The 21,920-nt window shown below is 35.6% G+C and overlaps 1 protein-coding gene, 1 long non-coding RNA gene and 1 pseudogene across 2 annotated transcripts; all 3 read left to right on the forward strand.

The window, feature by feature from the left end:
• Positions 1-5,652: 5,652 nt before the first annotated feature.
• Positions 5,653-6,686, forward strand: LOC145053666 (calmodulin-like protein 3 pseudogene; annotated as a pseudogene).
• A 2,418-nt stretch (positions 6,687-9,104) lies between these two features.
• On the forward strand, positions 9,105-10,021 carry LOC145050221 (uncharacterized). Its single transcript, XM_078998508.1, has 2 exons — positions 9,105-9,126; positions 9,558-10,021. Exons 1-2 carry the CDS (start codon positions 9,105-9,107, stop codon positions 10,019-10,021), a joined length of 486 nt encoding a protein of 161 aa, XP_078854634.1.
• A 4,005-nt stretch (positions 10,022-14,026) lies between these two features.
• Positions 14,027-14,421, forward strand: LOC145051466 (uncharacterized). Its single transcript, XR_013683637.1, has 3 exons — positions 14,027-14,131; positions 14,218-14,281; positions 14,358-14,421. It is a non-coding gene; the product is annotated as an uncharacterized LOC145051466 (long non-coding RNA).
• Positions 14,422-21,920: the final 7,499 nt, after the last annotated feature.

Consider the following 21,920-nt stretch of genomic DNA (forward strand, 5'->3'; position numbering starts at 1 on the left):
TTCACCCATTCCTTCACCCACTCAAACAATACCTACTTCCATTCCCACCATAAACCCCACTACCATTATCCCTCCAACATCTTTCCCTATACCACCACCCATTTTCACAACTGTAACCGAAACACCACCTGTAACCGAAACACCACCCGTAACCGAACCACCACAAACCGAAACCCAGCATACAACCGAACCTACCCACACTCAACCACCACCCGAAACTACCCCAACCAACACTCAACCTGAACCTACAAAAACACCACACCCCCAGCTTCACCACCCCCACCATCTCCAGATCATGCCTCTGATGGAGATAACCCGTTTCTTGGCGGTGAAAACATGACCTTCGATTCGGTCTACTTTAGTCCGTTTCAGGTTCAAAGTGACGAAGAGGACGATGCTTCAATGACAAAAGAAGCATCTTAAGGAGCTAAACGAGAAGGTTGACTTACTTCTTGCTTCTTCTTCCAAAAACCAGTCCTCTCTCTCTGAAGCCGCTCTTCAGAAGATTGTTGATGCCTTCTCCAGGGCTCAGCATGATTCTGTAGCTTCAGCCACAGCCGCCATAGACGCCTCTACAAAAGCATGTGAAGCAGCGACCGCAAAAGTCGATAAACTATTCTCAGACGCCTCTTCCCTGTTGAATTCCTTACAGGAGAGCGCTGATGCCACCAAGACAACTTTGGAACCAATCGTTCAGCAATTGGCAAAGTTCGTCTCAACGGAGTTACAGTCATTCGCTAACCTTCGCCAATCCATTAGCGATGACAACTCGGCCCTTCGTGCCTCCATTGATGAGCGCCTCGCTAAGCTTCAAGAGGATCTCGCAGCTGAAAACTCATTAATGGACGTTCTGGCAAGCAAAACCACCGCCCTCAAGGTCAAGAGCACTCAGCTTTCAAACTCACAACAACAGCTTGAAGCTCTTCGATCCGAAAGGGAGGTCATAAAAACATGTGTTTCGGATGTACACGCTGCCCTATCTAACATCCTAGAAGCACACGATCCGATTCTCAATCATTCGGTGAGGCGAACCCTTGCTGAAAAACTTGCTCCCGCCATGGACCTTCTCAGTAAAATCGAAGGCTTACCTAGTTTCGTGTCCATTCCGAAAAAAGGGGGAGAAGTGAAGTCCGGATCGAAACCACCTACTTCCTCCAAAGCTACTCACACAACCGAACCACCTCCGACTGGTCAAACTTCGGGTTCGGGTGTGAAGGATAAAGGGAAGAACATAGCTGAGGAAGAAGATGAAGATGAAGATAAAGAAACCATTGCGGACATGTTGAAACGTAAAAACAGTCGCAATGTTGATGATGATATCAATCGTGTGGCGCGAGAGGCTGAAGAAGCCGAACGCAAGAAGAAAGAAGCCCACGATCTCCTTGAGAGCAGGAAGACTCTCTTCCCTGCCTGGACTCGGGAGCGAATGATTAAGGAGGCCATAGATACTCCTAGCATCCTATGGCTCGAGCCGGTGATCTCCTTCGATTGCTATAATTCTGTCGATTCGCAGTTCGACATGCCGTTGACTCGAAAGGCGTTTATCTTCCACGCCTTCTCCAATATTTTTGAAGTCCCTCATCCGAACCCTGAGGTTGATAGGGAGCTGATCGAATTCTATCTGAAGGCTGCTCGTCCTCAGTATCTAACATGGAGCGCCCAGAAGATAGTGAATGTTCGGGTATTGAAGCCTTATACCGAAGGAAGATTCATCAATGTTCGGTTCAAGGTGATTCGAGGGTCTGCAAGAACTGAACATCTTATATCCCTGGCAGATCTACCGAACCTAAATCCTCATGATTGGATCGTCTTGCATAACATCCTCTTGACGAATGAAGCTGAATATGGTCCGATTATAGACCATCTCAAAAGGATGTTAGTTTGTTACATCATGGAGGTAGCCCTAATGGATCAGGAGGTAGCCACTGTCTTCAAGAAGAAACCGAAGATAGCTCCTGTGGGATCGGCCAGTGATCTCAATCAAATGAAAATGGGCAAGATTGACCCGAGACGCAATTCGGTCATGTTCACTAGAGCAGAAGGACAGAAATGTCTCTTTGCTTTAGCTGACAAACATCTTTACACCACTGCTTGTCTAGAGCACGTGTTGTCGATCATCCGAAGGTGTAAAGAGAATGCAGCGGATGATGTTAAATACTTCAACGATATGATCCAATGGTACATCAGGTTTAGACAGACGATACTGGCTCTTATCTCGCGTCTGTTTAATACTGTGAAGAAGAAAGTACCTGCCACCGCTGCTGGCCCAAGTAACAAGTGAAAATCTCGCTCCAATTGACGCAAAGGGGGAGATTGTTGGGTTAAAGATTCGTTTGAAGATTGCGTCATTGGGCTCGACTGTTAGTCCGTTTATTTTGTACTCCGGTTTGGGCCTGTCCAACCGAGAGCCTGTTAGGTTTTTTATATAAATATATGCTTGCATGCATAATTAGGTTAACGATCGAGAATACAATAGAGAGAATTACGATAGCTTTGGTTTTCTTTATCGTTCCTTGTAAACCTTCCAACCCTCTACAGTTGATGTTCTTGATCGAGCTCTTCTGAGGGTTTAAGTTTAATCATTCGACTCGTTTGATTCATTCTTGACTTGTTCTTTATTTTCGTGTTCTTGCTGTTTAATATTTATTTGCCTGTTTAAGATCTAATCGATCTTCAAGATTAAGTTTTAATCTCATCATCTTTTATGGTTTTATGAACATGTTTTGGATGATGGTTTATTATTATAAAAATATAATTTTTTTGTTTTAACTTTTGGGACGTTACACATGGATACTTTCAGACGGTTGTGGTGAGCTCCTATGGTTTGATGTTTCCGATAACAACAAATATGGTACGTTCTTGAGAGCTTGAAATCATGTTATTTTCTTCAACTTTTTGATCTCTTGGAATATTTTCTTCGGCGTGTTTCCGATAGCTACCCTTTTGAATTTGAGCAACCGGAAGACTTTGATGTCGGGGTTCAATAATTCCATTGGCAAGTTGCCTGAATCCTTGTTTGAACAATCTCAAGAAGTTTGATGTGAGTTCCAATAATTTATCTGGTAAACTGTGGTATTTATCAGGGACTGGTGGAGAGTACTAGTGGTTGCCAATCCTTTTAACATGGACTGAGAGGCATGTAGGTTTCATATATTTAATGAATAAAATTTAAAATTAAATAGAAAATATATGTAATTAATAGCACTTTAAATTAAATAGAAAAAAAAAGTAGAGAAAAAAATATTACATGGGCATTTTAGTCATTTCAATTTTATAATGAACCAAATCTACAAAGAAGTATAATGAAAAGAATCGTTTCTATGAAACTCACAAGGTTTGAATCGAATCTCGAAAAAAATACAAACCATAGGGACTATTTTTGCAGTATTGTCTAAAAATTATCATAATGGAAAAATGGTGTTTTTTAAGTTGAGGAGGGATCAAAGCCACAACGAAACCTGGTTTTTTAGATGTGATCTGCAAGTTTGAAAGTTGTTAGATTAAATCCAAAAAACATGTGAAACCATAAGAACCAATTTTGCAATTCTGCTTTTTTAGAACGACTAATTTTATTTAGGGGAAATGACTCTTGAGGGTAATTAACTTTTGCGTTTGTACTCATTTGGTCCTTTTTTTTTTTTTTTTTTTTTGTATTCAGTATACCATCAAACTTGTTGTTTGTGTTCACCATAACCCTTTTGACTGGCTTTTGACCTGTGATAGCCGGTCAAAGGGTTATGGTGAACACAAACAACAAGTTCAATGGTATATTGAGTACAAAAAAAGGAAAAGGACCAAATGAGAACAAACTCAACAGTTGGTTACTCTCCTGTGTCATTTTCTATTTACTCATTTACAGCAAATCCCACGTCATCTCCTACTGATATTAATGACTTTATGAGATTTATTTTTGCTTCTCTTCAAAACATAACCCATGAAAGAACACTATTCATACATGTACAATTTCGTAATGCACTTGAATATTTATTAGGGGAATCTTGACTAAGCAGACACATTTCATGACTACATTTACATTTCCAATTGAATGATTAACATATCATGGATTTTAGACAAGTCTACAAACGAGTAGAATCACAAGTGCTGTGATTTTTTAGTTTACTTAGCTTTAAGATCGAATTCATTGGATGGGATACAACATCAATATGTACAATATCATGCTGCTTTTGCAGACACATCACCATAATATACCTTGAGGTAAACGTTTATGTTGATAAATATACCTCTCATACACAATCATATCCTTTTGAAGAGAGGTGTTGACAGCTAACCACAGTAAGCATAGCATAGACCATGTTTTAACGAAGTTACCCCTCTGAAACGCTCTTCATATACATAATACGTTATAGCCAAAGAAGGTTGTAGTCTTTGATAATTTTCCAACTTTAATTTCATTTAATTTTTCGGGGAAAATGACTCAGGAGGGTAACCAACTGTTGAATTTGTTCTCATTTGGTCCATTTCCCTTTTCTTGTACTCAATATACTATCGAACTTGTTGTTTATGTTCACCATAACCCTTTAACCGGCTATCACAGGTCAAAAATCGGTCAAAAGAGTTATGGTGAACACAAACAACAAGTTCAATGGTATATTAAATACAAAAAAAAAAAGACCAAATGAGTACAAACACAAAAGTTAATTATCTTCAAGAGTCATTTTCCCTTTTATTTACTCATAAACAATCCTAATTTTTCCTTATGTATTAGACGAGACTTTGGACCATTGACTTTAAGAAGAGAAAATGATACTTAATATCGTTGAGCTAGAAACCAAAAAAATACGGTTTCGGCGTTCTAAATAAAAGTTCATTTCTGATTTAATCTTTTTTTTTTCACGCCACTTATATATTATATTCTCTACTTTATATCTTTATATAAATATTAAAAGTTAGATGTAACTTTGGATCCGACGATAATGTCACCATCATTAAAACAACAACGCGTTTATGGGTGTGCGCATGCTCCCAACAACTGACACGTAATAAAACCAGAAATATTGATTTTTCCCCAAAGAATATGGAATATTAATTGTTTTATATTGTTTCAATAAAATGAGACATACTTTTTATTTAAGGGATTATTCTAAAATATCTATAATAAGTCGTAGATTATTCACACAACATTTTGAAGAAAACTAAAATTATATTTGAGTGTATAGTGTACTACTGAAAAGATTAATTAATAGTTCTCTTATAGTTGATAAAAAATGATTTTTGGTAAAAATTAGTTAAATAACAAAAAGCATCATAAAATTATATCTAAAAAATATGTATTTTATAATTAATCAAGAATATATTTAAAATTTAAAAAAAGAAACTAATGAAAAAATTAGTTTAAACAACTTTAAAAAAAAGTTTAAGTTATTTTTTAATTTGTCAAAAACTACAAATTAAAAAACTTAAAAAATAAACTAAATTTATAATTAAAATGTGAGGTATCAAATAAAGTCTCATTATAATTTAGATATCTTTTGTTGTTTGTCACTTGATTTATTTTATTATGGAAAGAAATATTTTGTCATTTTCCAGTTATTTCAGTTTACGCGTTTTGTGGATATTCCATTACTTCAAAATTTATTATTCCAAAATTAATAATTAAGAAAGGAAAAGGCACCAAATAACGCGTGAACACACTCCTTTTTCTCTCCATCCCTTCATCCAAAAACACACATCAACACACACAAACACAACGCTGTTTCTTCTCTATTTCATTGAAGCTTCTTCTTCTGCTTCAATGGCTATTTTAACCACAGTTTTTCTCGTCTTTCTTTTCATAATTGGCCTCGTTTCGACTCTTTTAAGAATACCCACAAAGAAAATCGCATCTTTAGTTCAACTTCAATCGCCCTCCACTCAAGATTCAGTCAAGAATCAAAACGTCGAACAACAGAAAACCAAGAACATCAAGATGGTGATGGACAAAAAGGTGAGTTTCGGTCCTGATTCGAGGGAAAGAAAAGCAGAATTGAAGAGCGTTTTTGCGACTTTCGACAAAAACAAAGATGGGTTCATCACAAAACAAGAGTTGAGTGATTCACTCAAGAACATCGGGATCTCAACAAATGAAAAGGACGTGTTGGAAATGGTTCAAAGGGTTGATGTTAATGGCGATGGATTGATCGATTTCGATGAGTTCTGTCAGCTTTTCGAGTCCATGATGAGTCGTGAAGACGAAGAAGGGGATAAAGTTGATGATGGTGATCATGAAGATGGTGATTTGAGAGAAGCTTTTGATGTGTTTGATGGGGATAAAAATGGGCTCATAAGTGTTGAGGAATTGGGATTGGTTTTGGATTCGCTGGGATTTAAAGAAGGGAAGAAATTGGAAGATTGCAAGAAAATGATAAGCAAAGTTGATATTGATGGAGATGGTATGATCAATTTTCATGAGTTCAAGAACATGATGAAGAATGGTGTTAGTCTTATTTCGATTTCTTGATTGTTGATTTGGGTAGGAAAAATCTATGGTTTTTTCATGTTAATTGGTCCATCGGTTATATACTGGTATAACAAACAGATTAGATGTAGCCATGTAGGTATTTGAATCTTTGTGAAATGTATATATAATGTTAGGCATTTGACTTGATTTCCCTCAATTTGTGTTTAGTGGTTTAAATGTAATGTTACTAGTTTGGTTTTCAACTAGAAAATAGTTTTTACTTTTTTCATGTGTAAGTCATATAGGTTTTAATCAGGATTTTTATATTATTTTATATAGGGTGAATGTCATAAGTTTGTTATTTAAGTCACAATTTGGCCTCTCCTTACTATATTAGGCAGTTTTCAACACGTTAATTTGATATTGAGTTTTACATTATACCTATTGTTATATTCAATATATATAATTTATTCGTTTAGATTTATATCGCATGAAGTTGACATTCTATTATGACATCCGATATAATAGGATTACGTGATTTAAATGCATTTTATATATATATGGTGAATGTTATAAGTTTCTTATTTAAGTCACAACTTGGTCTCTTACTATATAATAGCTAGATTTCAACGCGTTAATTTGATATTAAATTTTACATGATATCTATTGTTGTATTCAATACTAGGTGTGAAACCATGTATTACATGGGTTTATTTAAAAAAATATATATATATAAAATTTTAACAATTTGAAAATTTTGAATTTATAAGAAAAATGAAAAAAAATAAATTATTAAAATTAATGAGACTTTAATGTATTGAATACATTACATATATAAACTATTTCTAATAAATACTTTACATATATATTAACTTACACATTAAATGTTGAATTTAAATTTAATAAAATGAAAAATACAATAAAATGACAAGTGGAAAAATAATTAATTTAAAATTTTTACAAAATGTCATGTGTCCAAATGAATAAGAAGAGGACATGTGGCAAAAAAAACCTTCATTTATTATAGTAGATAATATAATTGTACAGTGTGACATCCGATAAAACATAATTACTGTATTGAAATGCAAAAGTGTGACATCCGATAAAACATAATTAGTGTATTGAAATGCAAAAGTGAAAACAAAAAAATAGCTTCTATTAAATACAACTAAAAGAGTAGTAACATAAAAAGAAACGGAATACAATTAGGTGTCATTTTATAACATTAATCATATTCTATACATTGCGGTAATCGTCTTGTACAAAACGTTAGAACCAATGATAAGGAGTTTCAATAACCTCAAAAGGTGCTCCTTGGTGTTGTTCCACAACACTTGTGGCCTGTGGGAAACAAATCGTTTTTGATCTTGTTTGTTTGTTAGTTGTTATATACAAGTACATTGTATCAACAAATAGGGGTGTAAGTGAGATAAGCCAACTCGCGAGAAACTCGAGACCGACTCGGAAAATACTCGAAATCGACTCAACCTTAATCGAGCCGAGCTCGAGCTCGAGTACAAAAATACTCAGCTCGTAAAACTCGCGAGCTTAGTCGAGCTTAGTGTAATTTACATATATGTCATTTCTTTATAATTGTTCATTTATAAGATATATGTCATTTCTTTATAATTATTCATTTATGACATATATGGTTGATGTTATATTGATATTCGGTGATTAATAGTGGTTTTTTTGGTAGTTTGGACATTTACATGTGGAATGTTTAATATTTATTACTGAATTTAGTGATTTTGATTTTGTTTAAAACATTAGTCGAACCGAGTCGAGCAGAGCTCGAGACTGTCGAGTATTTCACGAGTCCGAGCTCGAGCTTAAAATCAAGGCTCGAGTCGAGTTTTGAGCTCGAATAGTTTAGTCGAGCCGAGCTTCGAGCTTGGTAGTATTCGGCTCGACTCGGCTCGTTTACACCCCTATGAACAAACATTGTATGTTCAACCATATAGGTGTGAAATCAGAACTCATATATTATATTATGGAATAGGATTGATAATAACATGAAATGATTTGTTTTATAAAACAAGTACGTGCTGCCTTTCATTACACATATAAGATATAAGAGTTTATTGTTACGTTTATCGAAATGAAATGGTATAAAACATTGTCTTTAGGCTCGTGGGAGTAGGCTTGGCAACCCACCACGACCATTCCAAACATATTATAGGCCCAGGGCGAGAGCAAAAAGTAGGCCCTTAAAATACACAAATTTCATCAAGTTTTTTATAATAACTCAATAATTGTAAGAAAATTATTTGTACTATCTTTTAAATATAAAAATTTCCATAAAAAATTTGGGCCTCTTTAAAAGATGGGTTCTGGACGGTCGCCCTTATCGCCCACCCTCTGGGACGGGCCTGAACCCACTCGGCAACCTCGGCGAACACCGGGCCTAGGACTCGGCATGCCGAGCTCTGCTCGACAATTCGGTGGAAAGATGTTGAGTTTGACCGAGTAAATGTGAAACAATGGGAGGGGCAATCGCTATATTTGATTTAAATGTTTTTCTAAAACTCCTATAAATACAACCTAATTTATTTATTTACCACATCAAAACCTTCTTCTACTTTTCAAACATTCTCTCTACAAATGTCATCTCCATTGTCTTCATCAGGCATTGTTTGATGCGTTGCTTGAAACGACCATAGAGGTAAACAAAAGATCGAAGAACCACGACAACAAAATACGGATAATGTGTGCTCGAGAAAAAGAAGGTACATACAAAGACATCATGAGACGGCTAATGAATGATTCATGCATGATTACTTTGCCGAAAACACCACGTTTCAATGATATTATTTTTGTCGACGGTTCTATATGCATAGAACTCTATTTTTGTGTATCGTCAACGATGTCACATCAACGTATCCATATTTTCAACAATGTTCACATGCTAGAGGTACAGTTGGTTTAACTCCATTACAAATACACTGCTGCACTTCGTCAAATAACATATGTCACTTCCCACGATGCATTAGATGAGAGTCTTAGGATGTCCGAATGTACTGCATAAGAAAGCCTTCACAAGTTTTGTAAGTAGGTCATGAAATTATATGGTCCACGATATATGCGCAAATCTACTTGTAGTGACGTCCAAAGTTGTATGTTCATCATTCAAATGTGCATGGCTTCCCTTGAATATTAGGAAGCCTAAATTGCCTCCACAAGGAATGGGGTAGTTGTCTGAATGCCCATAAAGACCAATACATCCGAGGCGATGATGCTTATCCAACCACCATACTTGAAACGGTGGCCTCACATGATTTGTGGATATGGCATGCATTCTTTGGTTCTGTTGGACCCCTCAATGACATTAATGTTCTTAACATGTTTCCATTATTCGTCGACATGTATAACGGGATTGCACCAGATTCTTCCTTTAAAGTTTCTGGAACGTCGTATAGGAACACATATTATCTTGTGGACGGGATATATCCGGAGCGTGCTTGTTTTGTGAAGTCATTGTCTTGTCTAAATGATTGCAAAAGGTTGAAGTTTAAGAGAGCTCAAGAGAAGGCGAGAAAGGATGTTGAAGGAGCGTTTGGTGCTTTGAAAGAATGTTGTCATATTCTTAAATATCCCGCACCTTATTTGAGGAGAAGAAAATGAGTGAGGCGACTTATACTTGTATCATATTGCATAATATGATTTTCGAAGACAAAGGAAATGTAATATATGAATATAATGCAAACGAGATCATTCCACTGACACAAACTTTTGAGGTAGGAGGCGAGGAGTACTTGGCGAGGAGGGCAATAATTCATGATGTTGGCATGCATCATGTTCTTTGTAAGGACTTGACGGAACATATTTGAACCGTCAACCACATTGATCTTAATACAGAACATGTTGATGATTTGAATGGGTAATTTTCCAATGAAGATGTCCTTTAGGTCTATCTAGGTATTTTAATTTTAATTTCCATGTTTTTATTTTTAAATTTTAAGTTTTTGTTGTAATTTTCGTTGAAGTTTAATGAAATTTTAGTTTTAAATTAATTTTGTTAAATTGATTATTTTTAATATATATTAATTAAAACTATAGCATGGCAAGTGTGTCAACCTATGCCATGTTAATGACAAGTTTTTGATGCAGTGTGGCAAATTGGATGTGGCACTAACATGGACTGTGGCAGACTTGGCATCACTCCATCTAGCCTTAGCGGTTTGGTTTTGATGGAAAATAGTTGAGTGTAGGCATGGTCAATGAATGAGTAAGTCAAACTGAAGACATGGTCCTTATGATGTTCGATGTTTCAATAAAGGCTCGTAGGTATATAGGAGTTCATTCAAATTACTTTTTTTTTAAATTGTTGTGTAAAGAAAAATAAAATTGTTGTGTAGGAACAATTTTCTTTTTTATTGATCAAGTTTTTTTTTTTCAAAAAAATTTAAACAACAAACTAATCTACTAGTAGTTACCATATATGTCTCCAGAGAGACTTGATCCCATTAATATTAGATTTAGAATAATTTCTCGTAATTGATATTTGATTTTGTAATCAAATATATATATATATATATATATATATATATATATATATATATATATATATATATATATATATATATATATATATATACATGAATACAAGGAGTGTAACCTAATGGGCTTACAACAAATACAATATATATGGGCTATCTATACACTGGGCTAAATACATTATATAATATACACTAATACACCCTTGTAGTTTAGGCAGGAGCACGAGTGAGAAAACTCAAGTTGGACTAAAAATCCATGAAGAGTGAAGTCGAGAGGCCCTTCATGAAGATGTCTGCGTACTGATGACTAGAAGGGACATGTAAAAACCAAACTTGTCAGTGGCGAATTTATCCCGTACAAAATGTATATTTATCTTGATATGTTTAGTCCGTTGGTATTGGACGGGATTGGTCGATAAGTAGATTGTGCTGACATTATCACAACATACGATGACAGCTTTGGTTAGTGGGCAGTGGAGTTCCCGAAGAAGGTTGCGGAGCTAAGATGTTTCAGCAACGACATTAGCGACACCCCTATATTCCGCTTCCACGCTCGAGCGAGATACGATAGCTTGACGTTTGGAAGACCATGATATCAAGTTGCCACTGAGATAAACACAATAGCTATTAGTGGAACGATATGAAGCAGGGCATCCCCCCAATCTACATCGAAGTAGGTGGTGAGACTCATAGTAAAGGAGGGATGAATATGAAGGCCATGGTATAAAGTACCCCAAATATATCGTAAGATGCGTTTGAGCGCATGAAAGTATTGCTCACGAGGATCATTCATGTAAAGACAAATCTATTTAACAACAAAAGTAATATCTGGGCGAGTGAAATTGAAGTACTGGAGTCCACCTGCAAGACTACGTTATAGGGTCGAGTCATGAACTGGAGTACCATTATGATCGACCTTTGACTGGGTGTCAGCAGGGGTGCCACATGGATTACATTAAGACATGTGAGCTCAGTCAAGAAATGCCAACGCGTATTTGCATTGAGATAGAAATAACTTTGAATGATACTTTGTAGCCGAAATCCCTAGAAAATATGAAAAATCTCCGAGTTTCGTAATGGAAAACTCGATGGAGAGTAGAGACATGATGCGAGAAATCAAGGCAGCCGAGGAAGCTATAAGGATGATATCGTGAACATATAGAAGAAGAAAGGTAGTGAGAGAGTCGTTCTGGTATGTGAATAAGGAGGAGTATGATTTGCTGTGAATGAATCTGATCCAGGTGATAAACTTGGTGAACCTATGAAATCAAGATCGAGGGGCTTGCTTCAGTCCATATAGGGATTTATGTAGGAGGAAAACATATTCGGGATGATCTAGATGTTGGAAGCCTTATTGATGCATGTAAATAGTCTCATGAAGTTGGCCATGTAATAATGCATTCTTGACATCCAGCTGAGGGATGGGCCACTAGCGGGATATGGCAATGCTCAAGACTGAGCGTATAGTGGCCGGTTTAACAACATGACTGAAAGTCTCATCACAATCGATATAGGGTCTCTAACTTTTCCCATTTGCAAGCAATCATGCTTTATACCTATCTAATGATCCATGTGCCCTGTATTTATTTTTAAATAACCACATAGAACGCACAATATTGGCTCCTTGAGGCCTTGGGACAAGTTTCTAGGTTTTGCTAGAAATAAGAGCATCAAATTCATCGTACATGGAAATGGTCCAATTAGGGTCACAAAGGGCATGGAGATGGGATTTAGAAATTAGAGACTCGGTAGTGGTATGGAGATTGAGATGAGAGATAGGCTTGGAGATATCATGTTTGGCAAGTGTGATCATGAGGTGAGTATAAGGAGGTGCCAGAGTGGAATGAGTGGTAGGGGATGAAGGGGATGGTGGAGAGTCGGTAACCGAAGTTGTATCGGTTACCAGAGAGAAATTATGATCTTCCGCATAGCAAGATCAAGACATCGATATCCCCAGTGATTAGTAAGATAACCGAGAAACACACATGGGGTGGAGCGAGGGGAAAGTTTATGAGGAAGTGTGATGTATGGATAAAAAATGCATCCGAACACGTGAAGGTGGTAATAAGGAGTTTTATGAAAGACTACCACTACTAGAAAATAGTCCTTTAATGACGAGCAAACAATGAAACTCACGAATAGAGGACGCGCATTTGTGCGTGCCCTAAAATATAATGTCAATTTCGCAAAATTTAAGGGATTAAGGACACATATTTTTGTGTGCCCTGAAATTAGTGTCTAAACAAAAAAAATAAAAACACGGAGGGCACCTATAATAAAATGTGTGTCGTCTAAGACTGTCTTTTTATAAATTTTAATATAACGTGCGCGTTCATCCGGGTAAATGAAATCCCAAAAACTTAAAAACCCCGCCTTCCTTTTTTTTTCATCCTCCGCTTTAGTTTCCCTCTTTGTAATAGCTAGGGCTTTTTCAAGAACTTTCCCCGGCAGGGAGCGGGTTCAAAACACGATTAGAAACAATGGGTCAAGAAGCACTGATAGGGAGCAACGATCGAAATGAAATCAGAGAAGCAGCTGGTGGTGGTGACCGGAGATTCTCAACAACTACAGTGGTGGTCGATGAGTGGAGCTACGATAGTAGCTTGCTGCCTTTCTCTTTTCTTTTCTGGCAATGGTCAATGAGGATAATAGACGACAGAGGGCAGGGAAGATTGGCACCGGTGATGGAGGGGACAACCAATCATAGCAGCGGCGGCAACGAGGTGGTGGGTGGTAATGATTGCCTGGCGATAGCGACTCTTCTGCCTTGTTTTCCTTTGTTTATGTAACACTCGACAGGGAAATGATGTAGAGGAGGAAGAGGACTGTCGGAGGTTGGAAAGGAGTCAGTGATCTCCGACTTCCTGTTAGGCTTTTTCCGGTGATAGGGAATCTCAAACGACACAGCTGTTGTCAGAATGAAGAAAGTGAGAAGCGGCATATTGAGTGGGTGTTTGGTGTCCTGCGTAACAGCAAGAGGGGAAGAAGATAGTGTGAATGATTCTCCTTTAGCTGGACTTGATGGTTCTCAAGTAAGAGAAAAATAACTTGTCTTCTTCTTCTTCTTCTTGTAGTTTTCTCTAACTTTTCAAGTAATCCAATGTTTGTACTTTGTATACACCTCATCATCTTGGTGATAGACTATTGGCTGAAGCAGAAACAAACTTAGCCATAAATGTAATCCCTAGTTTAGCATAATCATATGAGGTTCAAGGAAGAGGAGAACTTCAATTAGGTCATATCATATACTCTTTAATTCATCATATTCTTTAAAAAATCACCAAAGAATTATTATATATGCTAACTTCCTTCACTTTGTAGGCATCTTGCTTGAGAATATGAGGCGTGAAAATTTTGAGCTTTCTGTATCCCCTCCAAGAGTTATGTAAGTTTTCTCTATCTTAAACTTCTTATATGAACTTTTACGGTTCATAATGATTATTATTTGTATAATATGTTAGGTACAAGATTGAGAAAGGTGTGAAGCTAGAGCCAATTGAAGAAGTAACCATTGAGGTAAAAAAACACTGATTTACTATTTGTATTTGTATTTTAATGATATGGATTTTTTATACAATTGTTATAAATTTAAGGTGAATGAAGAGCATATGGGAATGGTGATGGAAGCGATTTCTCACAGGCGAGCTGAGGTTACTGACATGGCCCCTGTTGCTGGAAACTTTGGTAGGACTAGAATGACATTAACTTGTCCTTCAAGGTCAGTTTCGTCATTTTATCAACATGTTTTTTTTCAAAAAAATGATAAAAAGAAGTTGCTTACGTTTTTTGTTAATTTGAGGCTTTAGGGGGACTGGTTGGTTACAGAAGCGTATTCAGCAGTGACATACATGGCACATGATTTATGCATCGTGCATTCATGGGTATGTATGTAATGTTTGCTCATTTTAGCTACATAAACTATACTCAAACTGCAATATGAAATTTTTTCTAGATTTTTATATTGATTTACATATCCATAAATTGGTAAAATATTTATGTGTTAATTTTATTAATAATGAAAATGAAAAACCCAACGGTTCTTTCTCCGTGTGTGTGGTGTGTGTTTGTATGGGTACTTTTCGAGCTTCCATTGGTGCCAAGCACACATTGCGATTCACCATTTCCTTCAACGCCGCATTTTTCTCGCTTTCTCAGAAATTTTCTCTCTCTAGACTCCGAATCCTCTCTCTCATCTTCAATTTTGCTCCGTTTCTCGCGTTTGTAGAAGCCAATTCATGTTTTATACAGATTTTGCACGTTTAGATTGGATTCACACGTTCAAGGTAATCGGTAATGTAGTAATTCATCCGAATATATTTGTGCATTTTCCGATTTTGCTTTTGCATTGGGTTAGTTTTTCATTTTCATGATATGTTCCAAGAATTTGTGTAATATATACGTGCCATTTATTATAATTTGCGTTGGTTTCGTCTCAATTTCAATATCGTATGTTTGTTATTCATTTATGTGATCATGTTCACCTCGATTGACACAAACTTTTAATATCTCCTAAAATTTTCGAAAGCTTTTCCAGAATTCTCCATTTTCATACAAACTACATAAATTCCGTTATGTAGATACAAAATTATAACTTTCAATTTCTCTTGGTGATGAACAATATGTTGTAGATACATTAAGTTACATAAGTAGAAGAACAATTGAAATATGTGTAGTTGCAATGCTATGTTTGTTTAAAGAAACTAACTCAGCTGTAGGAACAACATGAAGTAAAGCAATCTTATTACTAATATTCTTGATGCACACCTATAATCAAAGTATTCACAAGAACATAGTTTCATCTTGTGAAGTCTAAAATATGTGGATTTCAGGTATTCTATCCCAATATTTAGGTTTTGGTGATAAAGACCCAAACTGACTGTAGCATAAAGCAGCAAGCATGGCTGTTTCTATGAGAGAAGTGGATCTAGTCTTTCAAGGAGCTTGACAAAAAGCTTATCCTTTCTCTTAAACTTATCTGAACTAGGAATTTTATTTTTCCCTACTATGCTACTTCAAATATAGTTATTTTTCTTCAAAAGTAATTGAATATTGGGAGTTTCATCAATATGTACATAGATTACATGCTTTCAGATTGCAGGTTTTTTTCTTCTTAATAAATGTTAATCTTTACATCTTCACTGACAATTAGAGGAATTGAGGTATGGAAGATTGAGAATTCTAAGCCAGTGGCTATCCTGGAGGCTTCTTATAGTAAACTTTTTACAGGGGATTCCTATATTATTTTGAAGGTGTGTTCTCTAATCTTAAACAAAGTTTCATATTTTCTTCTTTGATTTTTTTATTATTATTTAATTCAATGTATTGACAATATTGTCATTTTATTATATGTAATTAGTAAATCATAGGATAAAGGAAGCTACTGTTTACATCTAAGATGCTTTTTGGCCATGTTTTCTAACAAGAAAAGAACACTCTATTTGACTTAGTAAATCATTTATTCTTGGGGTACTATTTATTTGTTTATACTGAATACTGCAATTTACATCAATTCTACAGACTGTTACAAAAAAGGTGGTGTCTTCCGCTATGAAATCCATTATTGGATAGGTAAAGATGCAACTGAGGTGAGTTTTCATCACATAACATCTTTTATCTTCAAAAAACCGTTTTCTTTTCACTTTTGGGTTCAATCACATTAGTTTCTTTACTTATTTGGTTTCTTGGTTTACATAAAACAATAGAAATATCAATTGAAAACATAAAGAAGATACATGTCGTCTTTTTACAAGGTTGACCAAAAATCTTTGATTCACTAAGAGTTGACTTATATCTTTTCAATTCCATATGAACTTTTGAATTATTGGTTACAGGATGATGCTAGCATAGCAGCCATAAAAACACTTGAACTTGATGCAGCTCTTGGAGGAAGAGTTGTTCAGTATCAAAGCATCAAAACATATCTAAAAACCAAACATATTAGCTACATAAACATGGCCTTATATATAAAGTAATTTGAAAAATAGAAATAGCAAGTCAGCAGGTTGGTTGTGAAAAGGGGCTCATAGCTGACAGAGAAATATCTTTGACCAAATTTCTTTCAATACAAAGAGTGACATCAAAATTTTCCCGAGACATCAGTAGATAATTGTTTCATATGTTGTGCTACCTGCAGGTTGATGGTGATGATGATGTAATTTTAATGATGCAAAAGCATATTGCCTCAGACTACCAGCTTCAGAAGGTGTGTGTGTATGTGTGTGTGTATATATATATATATATATATATATAGTATTCTTTTAAAAATATCATTATATAACTAATGTTGAACCTTTTTTTGTGTGTTTTAATACACATTTTCATGATTGCACCTTAACCAGGGGCATGAGCTTGTAATGCACGTGGTATACCACCTCCATGTTGTCAGGGTGTCAGATTCAACCTAAGACTCTTTAGGGGTCGTTGTATATGAGAAGTGGAAGCTATGATGTAACTTGCTATTGCTCATACAACTTTTGATGGAATGTCAGTATCATAATTCATGCATTTTTATAAAAGTTTAAAAGATTAGTTTATTTTTTCTATATAAAAGATAAAATCTTTTTGTTGCTATTGTTGTAGTGTACAAAAGAAGCTCATCGCCTTGTGGAATGTGAAACTGTGTTCAAGTGAATTTTGAAGAACAGTATAGAGTCTGAAAATATGAATTGGTAAATGTCTAAACTGCCCCTTGGCAGGTATGCTGATCGAATTGCTAATGCTAAATGGGAAGTTAAAGAACATGGAATGGAACACAACAGGTGATTGTTTTTAATTTTAGCACTAAATATTTAAAAATATCATTTTTTATGTTAAATCCTAACCATAACTAAGGTGCTATATCTTTTATGTGATTAATATTAGTGAATATTAGTTAATAACATATTTATATAACAACTCTATCAATTAGCTAAATTTGATTATGTGATTAATAAAAGCTCTTTTTTGTTTCAGCTAATGTTCAAGTCATTACTTGCCATCCACGCCCGGTGGACAGCAACCCAGTATACCAGGTGGTAAACTAATAATATAGAAGATTTTTTTTTGACATGATATATGAAACAAGAAGGTGCCCTTAAATAGCAACGTAGTATTAGGTTATATAGTTAGAGAAAACCTCTTAATAACAATGTACAATTCGATCCCCTTAATATTAATGTATTACAATTTTTTGACATGATGTTATTGGATGAAATTGATTGTTTTGGTATATATTTGTTTCCATATTTTTGTATTATGCATAAATGAATATCGTAAAGGCACGTCGTAAATGCATATCGTAAATGGTTGTTGAAGTTTATGACACACAAATGTGTGTCATCTTCATTTATGACAGGGGCTTTAATGATACACAATGCGTGTCATAAATGTGCGTCGTAAGGTTACGACACACAAATACGTGTCGTCTTCCTTTATGACAAGGTCTTCCTTGATACCCATTGCTTGTCGTAAATGAGCGTTGTAAATACGTGTCGTAAATGCGCGTCATAGATGCACGTCGTCTATAGACGACGTTCAAAAGCGTGTCGTCTCTCGTTATGACAAGGCCTTCCTTGACGCGCATTTGCGCGTCGTCTGAGCATTTTACAACACGCATTGTGCGTCGTAAATACGTGTTGTAAATGCGCATCATAAAAGGCTATTTTTCTAGTCTAGTGAACAGAGTTTCATTGTGAATAGATGTGAAAGGTGTAAGGTTGAGAAGATGAGATGCCATTTGGAGAGCTTCGACCCAATATTTGGGTGGTATGTGAGCATGAAATAGAAGGGTGCGAATCATATTATTTATTGTGTGTATCATACGTTCGGACATACTATATTTTTGAGATGTTTTGGGGTAAGAAAAACGAAAGATAATGCCAATTTGGCCAAATAAGGAGTGAAATTCCTGGTTATCAAATTCGCCCCCGTAATCAAATTGGAAAGATTTTATTTAGTATTAAATTGGGTTTTGACATAAGCACGAAAGTGTAAACATTTAGAGATGACTTCTGATTTGATATGTAATGGATAAACCCAAAGAAAATAAAAATAATGATTTAAAAATAAAACATAATAGTTTATTCCTAAAACACTTGAAATAGGGGATGTCCAAATATCTGAATAAACAATATCAAAAGCACTAGATACAATTGAAATAAACGAAGAAAATGGCAATCTAACATGCTTGCTAAGATGACAAGAATTATATGCAGTCGAGTTAATGTGTTGACTACATGTAATAAATTTATTTGAATTTAAAAACTGACAGACACAATGACCTAGATGGCCAAGGCATTGGTGCCATAGGATGGGTGTAACATCCTAAAATTTCCGAGTAAACATTTCATTTTAAATAAGTCAAAACCATTCATTCATTATCCCCAAAGAAAATTATAATAAAATTATTATCAAAACATCAGAGTAAAATCATAGACAGTCAATGCGCAATAAATCTCTAGGGGATGCAGTATGATAAACCCAAACATTCCTTTTGAAACCAGAAGTACCTAAAAACATTTTAAACATAAACCTTAAGCACGAAGCTTAGTGGGTTCCCTAAAATACCACATACCATACATACATACACCAGGCCCCGCCCTGAATCCATTGAGCCCCGCCCGGTATAGATCTATCAGTCATATATGGTGGGCCCTGCCCAACACATTCATCAGGCCCCGCCCGACATCGGGCCCCACCCGGGATACATACAAACTTGAGATGAGATTTAGAAAAGGAAAATAGGATCGGAACCGGAATCGAACCAAAACCAGAACTATTAGAACCGAAATATGTAAAACCGGTCTGGGTCCCAGGTTTAAAGAACGGATTTATCCGGGTTCCAGGTAATCTGTATTTTGGTTCCTTCGGGTCCAAGTAAACCAGGTTTAAGAACCAAAACCGTGTTAGGAACAAGAACCGATTTTAGGGGTCGGAACCGGTTTTATGAAAAATTTAAAACATGAATATCTCATTCGTTTGAAGTCATATTGGCGTGAGGTTTTTTCCAGAGTGTAGTGTATAGTTTGTATATGATTTTAGAATATATATTTTGTCATTTTTGAGTTAATATTCATTGACTTATAGTCCATCAAAGTCGGGATATCAAAGCTGTGAATTTTGTGTTTTTCACCTTTATTTTTATATTTTGTAAAATTTTAAAAATGCATATCTAATTTGTTTGAAGTCGGATTATCATGAGGTTTTGTACAACGTGTAGTTTAGAATTTGTATATGATTTTAGACTATAATTTTGTCATTTTTGTTTTCATATTCATTGACTTACATTCCCCCAAAGATGTGATATAAATGTTGTGAATTTTTTATTTTTCAGCTTTATTTTTATATTTTGTGAAATTTTAAAAATACCTATAAAATCCGTTTAAAGTCGAATTATCATGAGATTTTTTGTAACGTGTATTTTAGAGCTTGTACATGATTTTAGATTATAATTTTGTCATTTTTTGTTTAATATTCAATGACTTATAGTCCTCCGAAGTTGGGATATCAAAGTTGAAATTTTTTGAAGTTCAACCACTAAGTAATTACCAAAAAATTCTGGATTCCACGGGTTTTCCGGTTCTAGACCCACTTCAATGTTTTTGGGTTTTCCGGTTCTAGACCCACTTTACCCGGTACCTTACCCAAAACCGAACTAGAACCGGTTCCTATATACCGATCCGGTTTCCGGTCCTACAAAATCCCGTTAACCGATTCCAAGGTTTTTCGGGTCTGGGTTTACCGGTCCGCGTTTGGACCCACTCTCATCCCTAATACAAACACATGAAAGAGTAACAAAGATAATTAACATTCTATAGCATAACAATGGGGTAACATTGGTGCCTTCGACCCACAAATACTGTGAGAAGACTCACATGAACTACTCAACAGAAGCCCAACAACTACCACAGTATCAGAACAGGCAACCTAAACTTTATAAAACCAAACTAAGACCAATCCTTAGTGAAATACTCAATTCTACTCAAGTTTGACCAAAATTCAAATAGATCGAAAAAGTCAATGGGTCAAAAAGTCAAAAAGTCAAAGGAGGTCAACACTTACCGAGTACACCCAACGTACTCAGTCATTATGCTCTGCGTAGTACATCCCTTCCCGATTATGAGGTTCCATCCAGGTACGCTCAGTGTACTACCAAGTACGCCCAACATACACGACAAGTTCCATTTTCCTTCACTAAGTGCTTATTTCATTGAGATCTCACGTCTAAAGCTCAAATATAGTCCCAAATAATATTCTAAGTCATAAAGTTTCCAACTTTATGACTTTCCATGGCTAGAAGGAGTCCATACACCAAAACCCTAACTTAATACACAAACCAAGGCATCATAAGTCTTGCATGGAGGGAAGAAAGGGATCACGGTCACATTTTTATGATTCTTAATAGCTCCAGAATGGATAAATTTTACAACTTTATCCATTAGGATGGTCCACATAACCAAGATATAGTCTTTAAGTCTCAAATGGACTAAAAATGCATCTTTCTCAACTTAATCCATTAAGTACAATGTAATGCCTGTGTTTCCGGGCTTGTCATTAATGTTGATATAGTAGTCTAGGTTAACCTTTGTGACCCGTTTTGAAATAATAGAAGTGTATTATTTGAGTATTATGTGTTTTGTGCTTAATTGCTTAATTATGTGATCTGATTAATTAAGAATAAAAATAAGCGTCAAAATTTAAGTGAAAAATAAACTCGTTATCTTTGGATAATGTTGTAGTAGTTGAAACGAGGTTTCCAGATATATATAGAACGCCCAAATCTGACTTCGTATGGAGAAGTTATGATTTATTGAAGTTTCGACTTAGCGGTATGCAGCCCGAAATACTCGATTTGAGATCGAGCGGTTTTTAGTCGAATCGATCTAAACGAGAATCGAAGATCTCGTTGTTGGTATCGAAACGATGAAAATTTAGGCGAGAACGGACGTCAAACGAAGAAGTTATGAATTTATAACGAAGTTTTTCTATCCCGGCCTACTAAAAATAATTAATAAAAATAAATCCAAAATTAGCCGACGGAGTCTAAA

The sequence above is a fragment of the Lactuca serriola genome, chromosome 5 (genome assembly GCF_051521515.1).
Source record: "Lactuca serriola cultivar US96UC23 chromosome 5, Lser_US96UC23_V15, whole genome shotgun sequence".
In the NCBI taxonomy this organism is placed as follows: Eukaryota; Viridiplantae; Streptophyta; class Magnoliopsida; order Asterales; family Asteraceae; genus Lactuca; species Lactuca serriola.